Genomic DNA, 12,338 nt, shown 5'->3' on the forward strand with positions numbered 1-12,338 from the left:
AGAGAATTGGCAGTGTCGTAAAAAGGGGCTGGGGGCGAACACAGCGACCGCCCCAGGCACTGAAGAGAAGGGGCACTGACAGGCGCTGCCCAGCCGGGACAGGGCGCAGATGGAGCCGCGAGTGGCTCATTTGTGGGGGCACGGGGAAAGTGTGGCTCCCACCTCTGCGTGCACTCCCGGGCAAGTGCGGGGGGTTGTGTGGCCCCTGGATCTGCGCGCAGGGCGAGGGCAGGCTGCCACTGCAGACTCTGCCCCGGGTGGCAAACTTCATTGCTACGGCACTGAGAACTGGAGATTCGCGCCCTTCCTGTAGGCTTGGACCATGCTTGGTTCCATGTCCATACCAGGAGCTGACAGCGATGGGGGCTGTAACCCTGTGTGGGGCAGGGAAAACTGGGCCTTCGTGCCCTCTTTAATGTGGAGGGTAAGCCAGGCTTACGAGCTCATGGCCATTTGTGTGGCTGGTATTTAGACTCCGCGCTCTGCTGGCCAAACAAGTCTCACGCTCAGCCGGACGGCCCTTCTCCACCTGCACGCGATGCGGTTACTTCCAAACGCCCGGCTCAACCTGCTCCAAAACTGCAGGGTTAGCTGCGGGCATCGGCTGGCAGAACCTGGCAAACGGGGTTCAGAACGGGAAGCGGGACAGAGGCAGCCTTGAGCAGGAGACCCAGCACCTCCGCACCCCCAAGCGGTGGGGGGCAGCCCTTAGCAACCCCCCAGCCCAGCTCCCCTCATCTGCCCATGGTGGTGTCTCAGGTTGAGGGACGCCAGGACTGACTCCTCTCAGCAGGCAGGAGAAAAATAAAACAAGCATGTTTTATTGGGGGAAAAGATTCATGGGGGGGGGGGGGGGGCTGGGTCCCTGGCACGTGGCTGGGGGGCACATGTGTCAACCAGGCTCGGTGTGGGGAGCAGTGGGGAGCATGTGGTCTGAGAAGAGCCTGGTGAGGAGCGGAGGCGGAGCCCCGGCACGCGACACGTGCACATGCCCCAGGACACAGGGCGCCACTGCCCCGGGCAAAGGGGGCTGAGACCATAAGAGACAAACGAGGGGGAGGGGGGCGCGGGGCACAGGGGGCGCCTGCCACGTGTCTCCCCCTCCCCGGCGGCACATGGGTCAATCCAACCCCTCCCCCGCGGGGAGCAGCACCAGATCCCGCTTCACTGAGTCATTCCTCTCTCCCTCCCCCCACCTCTTCCTCCAGCTTCTCGCGAGACTTCCCCGCAGTAGACGCGATGTCCTTTGGGGAAGCAAAGAGGGGGGGGCAAGGGGAGGCTAGTGCGGTTTGAGAGCTAAGCGCGGCAGCCAATAGGGTGGGCGGAGGGCGTGCGGCCAGCCAATGGCAGGAACGCGGGGGCGGGGCACGCCGTTGGCTGATTGATCCCAGCTTTGGCGTTGTTCAGTCCGAGCGAGAACATTCTAGAGGTGAGTACGGGGCGGCCATTGCCGGGCTTCCAGCCGCTGCCCCCTCCCCTCCAGCTCCAACTCAGCTGCGCCCGCCGCCGCCACGCAGGTGCCACCGCTAATGATGCCCCCGCCCGCGTGTCTCCCGCAGGTTGTCCGGCGCCGCCGCTGCCCCTGCTGATCCCGCCCGCCCCAGGACGCTCGGACCCGGCGGCTGCGGCGCCCGCCTCCGCCTCTCACCGCCCGCCTATAAGCGCCGCACCGCCCGGTTCTCCTTACGCACTCGGCTTCGTCGCGGCCCGGGGCGAGCAGCGTTGGGTTTATGTCTTTATTGGACGAAAACGGTGAGTCCCGCCTGGGGCGGGGAGGTGAGGGGGGTGCCCGGGGCTCAAGCACGGCGGGGGCAGGGAGGGACGCTGGGGATATTGTGAGGGTCGGGGGGGGCGGCAAAAAGTGGTGGTTCAACTCCCTCCCTGCCCGTCTCCTCTCCGCCCCACGCGACGAGACAAGATGGCGGCAGGGCCGCGCCTCCGCGTGATTGGGGGGGGGGGGCGCTGTGGCGCAGTTTCGAATCCGCAGCGCGGGGGGAGGGGCGTGCTAGAACGAAGCTGCGGCTGCTCCTGGACTGCGCATGCGCGCGGTTGGGGGGGGGAGTTTTTCCTGTCCTCATCTCGGTTTTAGGGCTGACTCAGTACTTTGCTGCTGCATTTATGACTCATCACTGCTGTGAGGGGAGGGAGGGAGGCGGCCATCCTGCCTGCGCAGGCTCTGTCCTGTGAGGAGCAGTGCTGCCCCTGCTGCTGTGGGAGGGTGGGTTGCTTCAAGACAAAAGCAGTAGGCTAGAAAGGAGGGCGCAGTTCAGAGGCACCATCTTTTTGGACACGTGTTTGGGTCACATGCAGCCTTCTTCTTCTCCCCCCCCCCCCCCCCCACCCCAATTTGCTGGCAAAAGGCTCTCTTGTAGTTATGCAGTAAATCCAATTTTAATAATACTGGATCTCAAGCAGTGGAGACCCAGTAATGTAAAAAAGATAGTGTTTTGGTAATAACATAAAGTACTTGGAAAAATGTGGCTTCTGTTTGTTTGTTTGTTTGTTTGTTTGTTTTCTATTAGACTTTCTTCTGGTTGGTGTACTCTAATCATGTCCTGAATAAAAATTTAAGAAAACATTGGGTAGTGCAGCATTAGTTACCAAGGTGCATCGATATACCTTGGGGGATTGCTCTCAATTCTACTTTAGAGTACGTAAATTGGATTAGATGTGCACTTTGCTACTGACTTCCATTTGGTGAATTCCAAAGCAGTCTTGTGTACTTTTTTTAACCCTTTTGGTACCCAGCTAGTTAACCAACTGTGGTAACAGTAAATCCAGCTCTAATACCTGCACTTGTCTCCAAAATGTCCATATAGTAACAAGTCCACTTGTTAACTCTGTCCTTTCTACTTTATATAGTAGCAATAAAATTCTGTTTAAGTAATTGGAATATAAATCATCATAAATATAAATCGTATACAATATAAATCAGCATTTTTTCATATTTATGCTTCAGTTAACTTAATTATTAGTTGCCTGTAGCTGTTCTAATAGTAGGGCTCCTCCCAAGAATGCAGGAAAGGGTTGGGCAGAGTACTCTTAATTCCTTTGTTCCTCAGAAGTAAGTTTAGCAGTGGAAAACTACTTAAAGAACTGCTAATGGCTAAATGAGGTTGAAGAGAGCTGCTGTAAAAACATGAAGTGCCACAAGAATTTTTTGGGGAGGAACTAAAGTAGACAGTTGGTTTTAAAGGTGCACACATTTTTTCCATGATTGCAAAACAACAGAAATATCTGAATTTGAATCTTAATAAAATTAATCAAATAACTGTAGAATAGAACCCTGCACTGAACAAGCTTTCTATTTAATACTGGCAGTCTAAATTGTTCCTTTTATTTAATACTTTCAGAGCTGTTGCGCAGCCATTGGTACCTGTATTGGGGAAACATAGCGTACAAGCAAGAACCTTACAGCCTCAGTGGCGAAAATTTTTTCATGTCAGAGACCGAGAACTCTTGCAGTCGTTTATGTCATCCCGTCTTCTCCAGACAGAAGATACCAAAAAACTGCAATCAAAGATCTCTTCATCTTATTGATAAAGCAACTAATAAGACAAAATGTCTGTCAACGTCAACCGCAGTGTTTCAGATCAGTTCTATCGCTACAAAATGCCCCGTCTGATTGCCAAGGTAACTTCTTTTTTTTTTTTTTAATTTGTAGTCTCAATAACTAGCTCTCAGATTAAGTTAAATTTTCATCCCTATTTAAATGTTTAAGGAATGTGAGTTGCAGAGGTGACAAGACTAGTTCAGGGTCCCTTGGTTGGTCAGAGGTATTGCTTCTCAGCCTCTTGAAGGCTCAGATCACAAGGCTTAGATTCTGTACTCGTATTGTGGTTAGTGCTACAGTGTGCTACATTACCAAATGTAATCTGAGGAATGCTTTAAAAGCTTGTTGGGGAATGGCCATTACACATTTAACTAACTAAATCTCTGACTACTATTCCTTCTAGGTTGAGGGCAAAGGAAATGGAATAAAGACAGTTATAGTCAACATGGTTGACGTTGCAAAGGCGCTTAATCGGCCTCCAACGTGTAAGTATCTTTAATTTTGAAATCCTTGTATTTTGTTTCTCTTTTTGTAAAGTACCTGAAATCATACTGTGTTAAAAAAAAAAAAAAAAAAAGGAGAGGAAGCACTAAGTCATAAATGTCAATAGCAAATGCCAGATCATGAATCAAACCATGAATGGGAAACTTGTCAGCATAAAATGACTAACCTCACATGATGACTGTGGCTTCTTTCTTTGCATCTCAAAATGGCCAAACAGAAGAATCCTTTAATCATAGGTTAAAGGTCTATTACAGTTGAACTTAGTGTCTTTTTTTTAAACTTTAAGACAAGTGTTTGGTAATTTTGCATAACATGCAACGGCTCCTTACTTTATTATCAAAACTAGTACTAGTATTATCAAAACTAGTATTGGCTCACTCTTTCTGTTTGGCACCACATTGAGACACTGTGTTGGCATAGAAGGCAGGAATTAACTGTGAATCTCCAACTTAGTCCCTTATGATTTATTTTCTCTCTCTCCTTCTTTGAAAGATCCTACCAAATTTTTTGGTTGTGAGCTGGGAGCACAGACCCAGTTTGATGTTAAGAATGACCGTTACATTGTCAATGGATCTCACGAGGCGAATAAGCTGCAAGACATGTTGGATGGATTCATTAAAAAATTTGTTCTCTGTCCTGAGTGTGAGAATCCTGAAACTGATCTGGTGAGTACTTTTAAATATTGGTTGTAGAAACAAGACCTACCTCGTCTGAAAAACTGACATTGCCTTGCATGCTCATTAAGCTCAAGTAGTTAATCTTGCACAGGGTAATGTATATGACGTATGACACACAACCTCAGGAATATGAGATCTGACTTCAAATACCATGCAGAGTAAACAATGTGAATTCAGGGTTGTAGGCATAGCTATGTTTCAAAATTTGTGCACAAGGGATGAATTAGGAGGGCAAAATGTTACTTAAGCCTAGGGAGGTTGGTGGTTTAATGTGCAAAATATAGTTCATACAGAGCTTTAATGTCAAACTTTCACTTTGGCAGCATGTCAATACTAAGAAACAAACTATAGGCAACTCTTGCAAAGCCTGTGGCTATCGAGGCATGCTTGACACGAACCATAAACTCTGCACGTTCATTCTCAAAAACCCACCTGGTAAGTGTATTTTTAGCCACTTTAATTAGAATTAAGCAATCTAGGTGTTAAGACGTTGGTTGGTTGGTTTGTTTTTAACTTGTCAGTGCCTGACTGCATGGTGTAGAGGAGTTTGTTTCCCATTAGGAATGTTAGGGTTCATGGTAAAATCAACAAGATAATAACAATGGCAATCAATACCATGAGTAAAAACCATTTCTCTTACCTAAGATGCTAATCCATGGGTGAAGACAGCCGAGAGCCTTGTAAGCAATTGCCTTGTGTCTCCAGATTTAGTCTGTCCCTTCTAATAGTTACTCCCCTTCTGTTTGGCACTTTTTAGTAAAGTCACTAAGTGGCTTGTTCATTTGTTCTGCAAGCAACACTCTGTGGTAGACATCCATGTTGCCTGCTGCAATTTTAAGCTTGCTATAACAAAGAAGCCTAACCTATTCCAGTGGTCTCTGCTTTGTGAGATCATCTTGTTATATAGGCTTGGACAACCTGTTCTACTTGCAGATTGGTATTGCCAGTTGCTTCCTAAATCTAGGGCTGGGTTTCTTGCCAGGCTCTCGTGACAACACAAGCTTTCACCTAGTGGTCATGTTACAGATTCTGACAACAGTACTAGGTGACAGCAACAGAACTAAGAAAATTCTTTCATAGCAATGTCAGTATTACTGTAGTACTAAACGCCCTATAGGTAGCTAAATTGGCTTTAAGGGACAGTTGGACAATCGCAGAGATGTCCGCTATTCCTTATCATAAAAACTACTTCATTTTGTATCGAAACAAACTTTCATGTGGTTCCTGGGATCTGAGAAACCCATGTGTGATTTCAAACACTCCCTTCTCCACTTGCCTGTCGAAGGATAAAGAGCTGAAGAAACTGCTTGTCCAGGGTGTAATAAGTTTCCCATGATTAATCTATTTCAATAGTGTTTTTAAATGAGACCTCCTGTAACTGCTAATAAGCTGCTTCTCTAACCTTGGAACTTTACTCTCACTTTCTTGAAGAGAGAGTTGTATAATGCCAATTGTCATTTCACAGAATAGAATCAAAGAATTGGGGGAGACCTCAAAGGTCACTTTTGTCTAACACCTTACTTGAATGCCCAGATGCTGTTCCTAAAGCACCCCAATCCAGTGCTTATTGGACTTCCAATGTAGTCACTTCCACAACTTGCTTGGGTAGTCAATTCCATGAACAGAAAACTTTTAAAAACGGAAGACTTTGTAGCTGGACAGTAAAACTGGAGTCTAGAAATGAGTCCCTTAATGGGTGACCTAGCTAATGACCCAAGTATGAAAGTAAATGCATCAAAAAATACTTGAATATAAAGATACTGGTATCCTGTATGCAGCTGATCTAGTCAAACAGCCTAGATGATGTGACAGTCCTTTCAGTCATCCATTTCCTACAAGATCTCAAAATGGACCTTGGATCTGATGAGGTAGATCAAGTTGCCTCTTAAGAGTTCTACATTTAAACCTGGCTTTTCTAGGGTTCCAAATAAGAAAAACATCTGGCTGTACTCTAACTTCTGGATGTAAAAGGGATGTTTAGCTTACTTCTGAACACCGCAAGCAGAGTTCAGTCCTAATGTTAAGATGCTCTTCCTACCCGTGATGGGAAGGGCAGTAGTATGATGAAAGGGAGTCTTGGAATACTGAGTCAAACTCAACTCTAGAATCTGGTGTGCTTGAATGTAGAGCTGGTCTCTTTTTGTGCAGTAAGTAAAGGAAACTAAAGTATTGCATCTCTACTTTTAAGAGAGCAGTGATGCTGGCACAGGAAAGAAGGAAAAAGAGAAGAAGAATCGTAAAGGCAAAGATAAAGAGAATGGTTCTGTGTCTAGCAATGAGACGCCACCTCCACCCCCACCACCAGAGGAGATTACTCCTCCACAGTTAGCGGTAAGTAGGCATTCCAAGTTCTAAAGGTTGTGATAATGAAGCTGGAGTCTGACTTGAGCCAAAATTAGTTTTGGCTCATGTTTACCTTGAGTAGTTGGCCTAAAGTGCTGGCAATTCAGTTTGTCCCAAATCTTTAACTGCAAAGGACCTGTACTAAACCCTGGTAGAGACCTCCTGTAAAAGGTCTTGCATAACAACAGTTCCTGTCACCACTTGTGGTGATGCTTCCCTCAAGAATTTTGCTGTGGCAGCCCCATCCACAATTCTGTGGTGTCCAGCCTACTATATTAGTTTTGTGTAGTCTAGAGTTGCAAGTGTACCACAGACAGTTGTGTCCCTGGTCCTGCCTGGCTGTACCTGGGTCTCTAGGCTCCCATTCCTTTCCTCGGCTTTTTGATTCTTGCCCAAGGGGTGGGGTGGCATAGTTTGCAGAGTGGCAATGCCAGCAAGCCTGGGTGGGGGTTGCCTACCAGTTAAAAACTAGGCAGCTCCTGTGTAGCAAGTCAGTTGCATACTGTGAAGTAACAAAACAAAAAAAACACAAAAAAAAAAGACACCAGCTGGAAACAGTTGCATTTATACTTTGTGGATGTTTTGGTAACCTGTGTGAAGAGAAATAATTGGCTCTTTCTGGAGATGCTTTTAGTTTTTATTTCTAAGGTAAGTTCAAGAAAGTTGGCAAAAGATTATGCCTCCAGGGTAGCATTTTTCACTTGCTGCTAAAAGGGATCAATGTTGTTGCATGAACTCTCATCAGGAAGATGATGATGATGACTGGGGTGAGGACACAACTGAAGAAGCCCAGAGGCGCAGAATGGATGAAATTAGTGATCATGCAAAAAACCTCACGCTTAGTGATGACCTGGAAAGAACAGTGGAAGAGCGAGTCAACATACTATTTGACTTCGTTAAGGTAAAACTCATCATTCAAACTATTCCTGATTTTGTAGTACTAGTAATCTGAAACGACTCTGAAGAACAGAGTAGGTCAAGTGGAGTAAGGTATTCTAACTGTACTGCTTGGAATAAATTTGCTACCTCTTCTGACTAAAGAGCAAAGAAATTGCTTAATAGTAGCATGGTAGGTCATGGGTCACTTAATATGGCAGCATCTTCCTTCCCCCTCCCCCTGCTGAAGAGTGTGTGTGTGTGTGTGTGTGTGTGTGTGGAAGTATCTTGCTAACATCTAAAATATAACTGCTGCTTTTTCCCTATACAGAAAAAGAAGGAAGAAGGTGTCATTGATGCTTCTGACAAAGACATTATAGCAGAAGCAGAGAGACTGGATGTAAAGGCTATGGGCCCTCTAGTTTTGACTGAAGTCCTCTTCAATGAGAAGATACGGGAACAAATAAAGAAATACAGGCGTCATTTCCTACGTGTAAGTTACTTTACAAGGATAATAAATTCTTAAACTAGAATCTCGGCTATGATGGAACAAAAATGCTTCTTGGACAGTTTGGGCATTTCTGGCCACAGAACTCTGACTAGCTTTCAGAATATTCACTTGCAACAAGTAATATCTTGTGATGGGTAGTAACATCTTGTTCTCTGGCAGGTGTAGATTAAGGCACCTTGTATTGACCTCAAACTAGATAATTTTATTAGTAACTTTATTCTTGCAAAGAAGCTGACATAGTTGCCAATGTCCTTCAATTGCAGTTCTGCCACAACAACAAGAAAGCTCAGAGATACCTTCTCCATGGCTTTGAGTGTGTAGTAGCCATGCATCAAGCTCAGCTTATTTCAAAAATTCCCCATATCCTGAAAGAAATGTATGATGCAGATCTTCTGGAAGAAGAGGTCATTCTTGGCTGGGCAGAAAAGGTAAGGCTATAGTCTATACAAAACCTTCCTTGTAGCCACTTTAGCTACAATCTTTGCAATTCTCAAACTGCATCTTTCTCCAGAAAAGGAAATGATCAAAGGCAGTGTCATCGCTGACACTGATTTTGACTACACTTAAGTTCTCTGGAAACTGTTCTAGAATTCTGCTAAGCTGGAGTTGGGGTGCAAAGGGAAGATGGAGTGGCAGTTAATGCCTGATCTAAACTTAAGCAACAGTTGTCCAAGTATGCAGAGTTTCTGTTTTCTGGCTATGAGCTGTGCTGGGAAGGAATAATGACTTTTTCTCCTCTTGCCTGGCAGGCTTCTAAGAAATATGTCTCTAAAGAGCTTGCCAAAGAGATACGTGTCAAAGCAGAGCCTTTTATCAAATGGCTGAAGGAAGCTGAGGAAGAGTCATCTGGTGGTGAGGAGGAGGAGGAAGATGAGAACATTGAGGTATGAATTCTTTCCCATCTTGTCTATACATGTATATTGCAGTTAGTGAATGTACCTTTTTTGATTTTTCTCTACAGGCTCCTGTGCCTGTACAAAAATTGGACTGGCCTCTTGCGTTTAGTTCTGTTAGTTTGTGGCAAACTACGACAAAGGGAACTAAAAGTATTCGATTCCCAAATCCTCATAGTTGCCCAGTGGTGTGACACTCACTCTTCCTTGCATACCCATGTTCCTTGGGGAGAGGTGGAGGGTGACAATAATACTAAGCTGCTGCACGGAAGCCTTGTAACTCTTAACTGACTGTTTATGGAAACGCAGCAATAAATAGCCTTAATGCTGAGTATTTTGTCTCGACAGGTGGTATACTCTCCAACTGCCAGTGTTCCTAAAGTTGAAACTGTGAAGCCTGCAAATAAGGACGAAGATATTGATATTGATGCCATTTAGTGATGCAGCCCAGCTTCTAGTGAATGATGCAAATGTCTCTGCATTTTCTGCCAGAAGTGCAACATGTATGTGCACAAGCTGAAATGGCTTAACATCATGCTACTCTTTGTACTCAAGTGTGTATCTTTTTACTGTGACTGGTCCTGTGTAACTAAGCCTAATACCAAGGAGTCCACACACAGCAGTGAACTGATGCTAGTTTGCAAATGGCATGGGTTTTTTTTTCTTTTTTCTTTTTTTAACTTGTGTTTGGACACGTACTTGGAGCACATTTATAGAGTTGTGGAAATAAAGGATTTGGTTTTGGTCAGTCTTCACTTCATGGCTGTGACCTGTTCATTCCATCTTGAAGTAAGGCCTGCACAACTTTAAAGTGCTTCTGCTTGCAGACTCTGAAGTGGAGGTTGTACAGCCTCAAGTTCCTGAAGTAATGAAAGTCTTGAAAAGAAGCGATTGTGTGTATACAGTAGTCAGCAGGCTTCTTCACATAACTGACAGATGAGGTTGAGAGAGAAAACAGCCCCCTCAGGCAAAAACTGTATTTGGCTAATGTTCTTCAGGTGCAGAGAGACATCAGTTTTTTTTAAACTCTCTCTAAATGGCGCAACCACCTCCTCTTTTTTCCCCCCCCCCCTTCCACCTGAGGCCTGCTAACTTTGGAAACCATTGCCTTTGGATTTGGAGTTGTGACCCTGTTTAGGATCACACACTTAACCGCGAGCAGGAATTCTTACTGTGGTTCAGCTGCTCTTTCAATAACTGTCTTTGTCTCTATTAAGAAAGCAGGCAGTCTTTCATCTAATGAAATAGGGTTAAATTGTTTTGGATCTAGCTTAAATTTGCTGTATGGTAACTGCAGGCGTACAAACGGCTTGGGTCTGCAGTTCAGTGAGGGAAGGATTTTGTGTCAGCTGCAGTAACTGGTTATGTACGTACTTCATCCTGTACAAAGTGAAAGTATTAAACTGCCAATTAATCTGGACTAATAAGAGTAGGCAATATGTTGTTTTGTTCCAGGTAGTTTTGTCTATTTGTGCACCTATTGCAAGCAGTCACGGCCAGAAAAGAAGGCAAGCTCTGCTGTGATTTATCGCATAATAGTCTATTAGAAATTAATGGGCTAGAAACCTGTGAAACAACATTGGAGCTAAGTCATTAAGGGATGTGGCTGCTCAAACAAGGATTGTTTCTGTTTGAAATCAATGCTTCAATAAAAAAACACAAAACAAAAAACTTGTTCCAGGTATGTTTGGCTAAAACTTGAATACTGGAAGGGTGTTGCTACCCCTGCCTCTGTGCTAGACTAGGGAGTGCCAATGGAGTCCACTTCATCTACAGCTAGGTTTTATGTGCGATTTAAATCATAAGAGCAGTGGCTTGCCTGCCTTAGAATAGTAAATAGGCAACTTTGCTACTGCTGTGGGCTCTATTTCTCAAGTGTCCACTCGTCGTGTCTGAGAAATGAGCAAAATGGTTCTCAATGTTCAGGGTGTGCTTCCATAGCAATACGATTAGGCATAGCATGAAGGTGGAATAGATGATGTAAACTTGAATGAATGAATTGTATATCATTTTTTTTTTATGGGAATGCTTTATTAGGCATAGATGAGGAGATTGCAGTTCTTTAATACAAGTTAGAAATGGAGTTATTTCCCCAATGTGAATGTCACAGCAGTTGCCTCTTGCAAATAAATTCTTCCTGAAGAATAGTGTAAACTAATGTACTGCGGGCATGGGCACTGTTATTTCTTGCACATACTTTTGGTAGAGGCCAAAAGTAAAAGTTAAATGGTCACTGGCTTTACAAACTTGCCCTGATACCTAGTCAAGAGTCTTCGATTACTTAAAGTTGGTTTGTAACCAGATACCTCTTGGCTCTGATAAAGTAGAAAGTAGCACAAGTTTTAACAGTGGAAATGTACACTATATTACAGTAAAAGTCACGTTAACTGGCACGCCAGTCAACACAGCAAAGGGGAAGCCAGAAATGGGACTTCAGTTTTGTCAAATCCCACAGCCCGGGGGAAAGCAGCCTGCATGGAGCACCCCCACACACTGACACTAGGGAAGGGGCAGCATGGTTAATCTGAGATGTGGATGCAGCAGGAGGGGTATCTTTGCCTAACCAGGCAAAGATGCCTGTCTAATAACAGGCATATTTGGTTATCTGGCACCCCCACTTTCCATGGATGCCAGATAACGCACCTTTTGCTGTATGTGTCCATGATGCCCTTTTGGACTTTAGTAGGCAAACGGTGAGTGAGCCTTGTTTCCCTCTGGCTTTTATATCTTAATTACTAAGTCTCCTTTTCTAGTTCTTCATTCTTTTAAGTAAAATGAGAGTACATCTACACATTTTGTTTATAACAGGAGAAATTGAAGCTAGTTCTATAAGCCTACAGAAAGTTTTAATAAATAGGACTACCTTCAGGGCTTTGGGCATTTTGAAACAAGTGATATTTTAATCTCTCAAGTCTTCCACTTAAAAGTGGAAAAAATCCCTGGGTGTTAAATTTTTGCTTTTAGTACTATTTCATAGGAAG

At 44.7% G+C, this 12,338-nt stretch overlaps 1 protein-coding gene and 1 non-coding gene across 2 annotated transcripts; both read left to right on the forward strand.

The window, feature by feature from the left end:
• Nucleotides 1-1,381: 1,381 nt before the first annotated feature.
• EIF5 (eukaryotic translation initiation factor 5) lies at nucleotides 1,382-10,112 on the forward strand. Its single transcript, XM_006257995.4, has 12 exons — nucleotides 1,382-1,429; nucleotides 1,560-1,752; nucleotides 3,354-3,633; nucleotides 3,957-4,038; nucleotides 4,550-4,722; nucleotides 5,058-5,169; nucleotides 6,923-7,065; nucleotides 7,823-7,978; nucleotides 8,285-8,446; nucleotides 8,728-8,892; nucleotides 9,214-9,348; nucleotides 9,706-10,112. The coding sequence occupies exons 3-12, from the start codon at nucleotides 3,562-3,564 to the stop codon at nucleotides 9,793-9,795; spliced, it is 1,290 nt and encodes a 429-aa protein (XP_006258057.1). The 5' UTR covers nucleotides 1,382-1,429; nucleotides 1,560-1,752; nucleotides 3,354-3,561; the 3' UTR covers nucleotides 9,796-10,112.
• Nucleotides 5,526-5,652, forward strand: LOC132248938 (small nucleolar RNA SNORA28). Its single transcript, XR_009460409.1, has one exon. It is a non-coding gene; the product is annotated as a small nucleolar RNA SNORA28 (small nucleolar RNA).
• Nucleotides 10,113-12,338: the final 2,226 nt, after the last annotated feature.

This window comes from Alligator mississippiensis, chromosome 2 (assembly GCF_030867095.1).
Source record: "Alligator mississippiensis isolate rAllMis1 chromosome 2, rAllMis1, whole genome shotgun sequence".
In the NCBI taxonomy this organism is placed as follows: domain Eukaryota; kingdom Metazoa; phylum Chordata; order Crocodylia; family Alligatoridae; genus Alligator; species Alligator mississippiensis.

Bases quoted from the DNA above. Each gene is read 5' to 3' on its own strand.
- EIF5 (XM_006257995.4), top strand. From the start codon at position 3,562: ATGTCTGTCAACGTCAACCGCAGTGTTTCAGATCAGTTCTATCGCTAC. The intron at 7,979-8,284 runs GTAAAACTCATC...TTCCCTATACAG, and splicing joins TACTATTTGACTTCGTTAAG to AAAAAGAAGGAAGAAGGTGT. The intron at 8,893-9,213 runs GTAAGGCTATAG...CTTGCCTGGCAG, and splicing joins TTCTTGGCTGGGCAGAAAAG to GCTTCTAAGAAATATGTCTC.